This window comes from Oreochromis aureus, linkage group 3, assembly GCF_013358895.1.
Source record: "Oreochromis aureus strain Israel breed Guangdong linkage group 3, ZZ_aureus, whole genome shotgun sequence".
Taxonomy (NCBI): domain Eukaryota; kingdom Metazoa; phylum Chordata; class Actinopteri; order Cichliformes; family Cichlidae; genus Oreochromis; species Oreochromis aureus.
In genome coordinates this window covers 90,456,697-90,462,552 of record NC_052944.1, presented here as the reverse complement: position 1 = coordinate 90,462,552, position 5,856 = coordinate 90,456,697, and the positions used below count along the sequence as shown (strand labels likewise).

The 5,856-nt window shown below is 48.4% G+C and overlaps 1 protein-coding gene across 1 annotated transcript; it reads left to right on the top strand.

Moving 5' to 3' along the window:
* The first annotated feature begins 1,065 nt into the window (after positions 1–1,065).
* Positions 1,066–3,540, top strand: LOC120438394 (nuclear factor 7, brain-like). The gene is made up of 2 exons (XM_039608801.1): positions 1,066–1,318; positions 1,420–3,540. Exon 2 carries the CDS (start codon positions 1,437–1,439, stop codon positions 2,826–2,828), a length of 1,392 nt encoding a protein of 463 aa, XP_039464735.1. The 5' UTR covers positions 1,066–1,318; positions 1,420–1,436; the 3' UTR covers positions 2,829–3,540.
* The last annotated feature ends 2,316 nt before the right edge of the window (positions 3,541–5,856 follow it).

Sequence of the window (5,856 nt, the reverse complement as noted above, 5' to 3'; positions counted from 1 at the left end):
GTGTAGGTGTGTTGTGTTTGATGGAGGACTGAAGTGTGTGTCCAGCTGAGCTCTCTGTGTGCTCATATATACAGATGCTGATAAACACATGTTTGTATTTGGACCCTGTTACTGATCAGGACCTGCTGTGTGTTTCCTGTCCACAGGTCTACAAAGAGTCGCACTTCCTGCTGTGGTTCAGATGTTCAGCGTGTTGCTTTGTTTCTCACATGTTGGCTCCACGGTCTCTGCTGCTGTGGGCTGATGTCATGCAGCAATACAGCTGCTGAACATCTGGCCTTGTTTGCTCCATCAGCAGATATTTGACTTTTAGATCACATGATATTTGCATGCAACCTTCAAACACGTGTGGAGAATTCATTATTTCTTTGAGAGATTTTTTAGTAAATAACAGAAAAAAGAAAGTAAGAGAAAAGCAAAACTGTAATTCTATAAAAGAGTAAAAATTCCACACACATGTAACTCACCACTGTGTGAACATCACAGGGGAGAAATCGTTTCTCTGAGTCAGAGATGAGTGTCAGTAACACAAAAGTAACACTCAGTGTCATGCAGTGACTTTTACACAACCAGATCAGATGAACCAACTCACACTAAAACATGCATTTGGCTGCACTCTTTACACTTATTTCTTTTCTTTCTGCTCTTTTATATATTTTGTAAAACCACAAAAAATATTTTATATCAGCAGCAATTTTTCTCAAACTGCTGCATCACAGCTTTCATGCTCTGACCTGCATGTGAAATGAGATAAAAGCTCTTTATCAGTAACTCTTACAACTTCTGGCAGTTTAAAGTCTGAACTTTGGAGTGAAACACACCCTTAGTTACAAGAAATAACACCACTGTCTGTAACAAAGTGAATCCACCTTAACACCACCTGTGTGTGTGACTGCATTACACTCCCACTGCTGGGAACCTGAACAAGAACCAGAACAAAGTCTAAAATAGAAGCAGACAAACAGCTGCAACACCGAGTGACACTTTATTTTATAAACTTCACAACAGGTTTCATGTTGTGACCTGTGGAGGTGAAAAGACACAAAACCTCTTTTAAAGTTTTTGAGCTACAGGCAGGATTGAAACACACCTTAGTTAAAAGTGAAACAGCAACATTTTTCTCCTCCCCTCACGTCACTCAAATGTGACAAACCAGGAAACAGGAAGTTCTTCGTCCTCAGTAAAGAGAGACGCACAGACGATCAGACTGAGTTCAGACCAAACTAGCAGCTTCCTCTGAGTGAGTCCAGCTACAGGAGAGAAAAGTGGAAAACTCCAACACTGCTGCTTCAAGCTGCTGACGCTCCACACACTAAATGTAAGTTTGAGCAAAAACACGACTCAAAGGAAGTTTCAGTGAAGGTAGTAGAGGAGGGAGGGGAGCCAGGACTGACTGTACTTCCTGTCTGCTGTTTTCAGCTTCACTCACAGACTCAATGGCTTCCAGATCAGAGGAGGATCTCTGCTGTCCGGTCTGTAAGGAGGTCTTCAGAGATCCTGTTATTCTGTCATGTAGCCACAGCTTCTGTAAAGACTGTCTGAAGACATGGTGGAGAGAGAGACCAACGCACGAGTGTCCAGTTTGTAACAGAAGATCTTCAAAGGAGAATCCAACTGTGAACCTGGCATTAAAGAACCTGTGTGAGTCATTCTTACAAGAGAGATATCAGAGAGTTTCAGAGGCTCTCTGCAGTCTGCAATATGAGAAACTCAAACTCTTCTGTCTGGACCATCAGCAGCCAGTGTGTGTCGTCTGCTGCGCCTCAGAAAAACACACCAATCACAGATTCAGACCCATCGATGAAGCTGCACAACAACACAAGGAGGTACTTCAGGAAACTCTGGAGCCCTTAAAGAAGAAGTTAAAGGTTTGTGAAGAAGTTCAAGTGAAGTTTGATCAAACAGCAGAACACATTAAGGTCCAGGCCCGACACACAGAGAGGCAGATTAAGGAGCAGTTTAAGAAGCTTCACCAGTTTCTAGCAGAGGAAGAGGAGGCCAGGCTGGCTGCACTGAGGGAGGAAGAGGAGCAGAAGAGTGGGATGATGAAGGAGAAGATGGAGGCTCTGAGCAGAGAGATAGCAGCTCTTTCAGAGACAGTCAGAGCCACAGAGGAGGAGCTGAGAGCTGAAGACGTCTCATTCCTGCACAACTACAAGGCTGCAGTGGAAAGAGTCCAGCGCTGCCCCCTGCTGGATGATCCACAGCTGCCCTCAGGAGCTCTGATAGACCAGGCCAAACACCTGGGCAACCTGACCTTCAACATCTGGAACAACATGAAGGACATGGTCTCCTACACTCCTCTCATTCTGGACCCAAACACTGCAAACCCAGACCTCATCCTGTCTGAAGATCTGACCAGTGTGAGATATGGAGGAGAGAGGCAGCAGCTTCCTGATAATCCAGAGAGGATTGATTTTTACACAGCTGTCCTGGGCTCTGAGGGCTTTAACTCAGGGACTCATAGCTGGGATGTTGATGTTGGAAACAGTACATTGTGGGTACTGGGTGTGTTAGCAGAGTCTGGGCAGAGGAAGGGAAACATACTGTCTGAAATATGGAGAATAGGGTTGTTTGATAATAAATACTACAAACTCACACAATCACCTCCTCACACTGATCTCTCAGTAGAGAAGAAGCTCCAGAGGATCAGAGTGAATCTGGACTGGAACAGAGGAAAGCTGTCGTTCTCTGATCCTGATACTAACACACACATACACACCTTCACACACACTTTCACTCACAGGATGTTTCCATACATTCGCACTAATGATAAAGTGAAGGTGTTGCCGTTGAAGGTGTCAGTGTCAGTGGAGCAGATGAGTTGAGGATGATGATATTTCTAATGTTGTTTCCTGTCAGTGAATTGAAGCTGTTAAACTGCAGCTGTCCTCCTGCTGCCTCGTTGTTCCAAAGCTCTTTGTTTCTCTTTTAGTTCTCACTGTTTCTTTCTGTTTCTGCTGTCCACCTTTTCACATGGAAAATCATTTCACTGTTTCTCACTGAATGACTCCCCAAACTAGATTTGAAATTCTATCAAGTTTCTAATCATTACAAGTGATTCATGTTTCTATTTGATGTGTGTAAATGGAGATGATTTAGTTTGCTGGGATATGGACTGACATGTGTTGAATGGGAGGAGCAGTTTGTTGTTGTCTTCTTGTCTGTTTATGACAACGATAAATATATTGTTGAAACAATGATTCATGTTTAACTCCATATGTTGGAGCTATTTGTTCTTATTTTTTATAATTTTTGAAATTAGTTAAAATTTGTTGTTAGTTTACTAATATTTTGGGGTTTATTTAGAAGTTTATTTGTCGGTTAATATTTTTGTTTCAATGTTTTGTTTGTTTGATATTACTTTGTTAAATTAGTCAGTAAGAGCTGTAGGGCCATTTTGTTTCTATAAATAAAGAGACTGGTATAGGACCAGCATGCATTGGGGTGGGCCTATGGTTTTTTACCAGAGCAGGAGAATCAGCAGGAAGGATCTTGTTATTGCTTGCCAAACTGGATAAATAAACCATAAAAACTCAACTTTCAAGTTTGGACAGTGGACTTCTTTTGCCTGCGTACGAAACATTATCTCAGTGCAGCAGTGGCTTGTGGACTTTAAATTGTGGGATGTTTGGTTTGTCAAAAGTAAAGGAATTGCCACTACACCATATATGAAATGTTTCTGATATTTGAATTCTGTTTGATTAAAGACTTTCTTCATGACACAAATGAGATTTCAGTGTATTAATAGAACTAAATAAGCTCAGAGTTGAAAGGCTGGAGTATTATGTACGTGCTTCACTGTCAGTATCTTCAGGGGGATTCAAAGGGAAACATCAAACTGCTGTAATGAGATAAACTAGTTGGGCTGAACACACTTATCTGTAGTTTGTCTCCATCCAGGATCATCAGAATATAATGAACATGTGTGAAGAGCCTGTGGCGGAGGTGTGGTCCTGGGCGCGGCTGCAGGGGAGGAGTGGCGCAGTGAGCTCAACGGGGCGGTGCTGGAGAGAGAACAGCTGATAGCGTTTGGACTGATGACGGTTTTCGTGCCCTTTCTTTAGTGAGACGGGAGAGGAGCGGAGGGGAAGCTGGGAATCAGCTGAGACCGGAGCTGTCAGACTGTGGACCGTCATAACAAACGAAAACTAAAAATAAACGTGGCATCTGGCGACAAAGAACTGTGCGTGTGTGTACGTGTGTGAAGTGCATTTCACAGTGGTGCCGAAACCCTGTCTACGTGGGGATGTCTGACCCACATGCTGCGCTGCCCGCCCAGCCTTTGCAGTTCCTGGCGCAAATGCTGGCGGAGATGGCGAAGATGAGCCAGGACCAGGCGGCGGCCCAGCGCGATCACCTGGCAGTGCTGCAGGAGCAGGCGGACCAGCAGACCCAGGTTCTGGAGCGGCTGTGCCGCCGAAGGCCCCCCCGCCGCTGTCAGTGGTGATGCCCCGGATGGGCGACGGGGACGACAACCAGGTTTTCCTGGAGACTTTTTGTGCCACGGCGGAGGCCTGCCAGTGGCCGCAGGTGGAGTGGGGAGGCTCAGACGGCGGCCCTGAGTCTGCCGCCGACCTCGAGGAGCAGCTTCCAGGACGTGAGCTGGGCGGTGGTGGACAGGATGGGACTCACCCCTGAGGATCATCGCCGGCAGTTCCGGGCCTGTCGGCTGACCGCGGAGGATCGGCCGTTTTCCTGGGTCCGGAAGCTGCACGACGCGGCGGTGCGCTGGCTGCAGCTGGGATCATCGGAGGGAGAGTCGCTGCTGGTGGACAATGTGGTGCTGGAGCAGTTCATGGAGGGGCTTCCTGCGGAGACAGCGAGATGGGTCCGGTGCCACCGTCCTGCGAGTCTGGAGGTTGCGGTAACATAGGCGGAGGACCATCTTGCTGCCGGAGCGGGGGAGCCCGGGGAAGGCGGCCGGAAACCGAGCAGACAAGCCCCAGTACCGGCACCAAGGCGCCGGGTACCTGCGCCGGCGCTAAGCCCCATTAATCCTTTTGCTTGATTTGTGCCTTCCCAGGGATCAGAAATGAGCAGTGCCGCCCCTGAGCCACGGAGAGCGGCACAGACACCGGGGCAGGAGTGCTGGAAGTGCGGGCAACCGGGACACCTGAGGAGGGACTGTCCTCTGATGGAAGTGGGGCAGGTGTTCCGCGTCGCCAGTGCCCCAGCGACCTCTTCCGGTCCAGGAGGGACGTACAGCATTCCGGTAAGGACTCGAGGGGGTATACGCCATGCTTTGGTGGACACGGGCTGTACGCAGACCCTCGTGCACCAAAGCTTGGTTCGCCCCGGGGCATTGCTGGAGGCAGATTGGGTGGAGGTGAAGTGTGTTCATGGTGATGTTCACAGGTATCCCATAGTGCCGCTGTTATTAAAGTATAAGGGCAAAACGCATAGAGTGTCGCCTGTGGTTAGCCCGCGCCTGTCGCATCCCCTAATTCTGGGCACGAATTGGCCGGGGTTTCATCATCTGTTAGGGCAGTATGCGGGGATGCGATCATGACCTTTAGTAGCGTTTAGTGTCTGCGCGGCGCTCAGCGGTGATGTGGGGTCGTCCGACACTGACTCCGGGGAGGGGGAGACGCCAGGTCCTTCATGGGAGGCCTCGCCGGCTCCGGAAATTTCCCCCACGGGTGATTTCCCACTGGAGCAGTCTCGTGATGACACCCTACGCTCAGCCTTTGACCAGGTGATTGAGATTGATGGTCACGTGGTGCGCCCTGAAGTCGAGCGGACCTACCCGCGCTTCATTTTATTAAAAGATCTCATCGGGCCGTTCCACCGGAGTGCACACGGCTACCGCTTTGTATTAGTCCTGGTGGATTATGCAACGCGGTACCCGGAAGC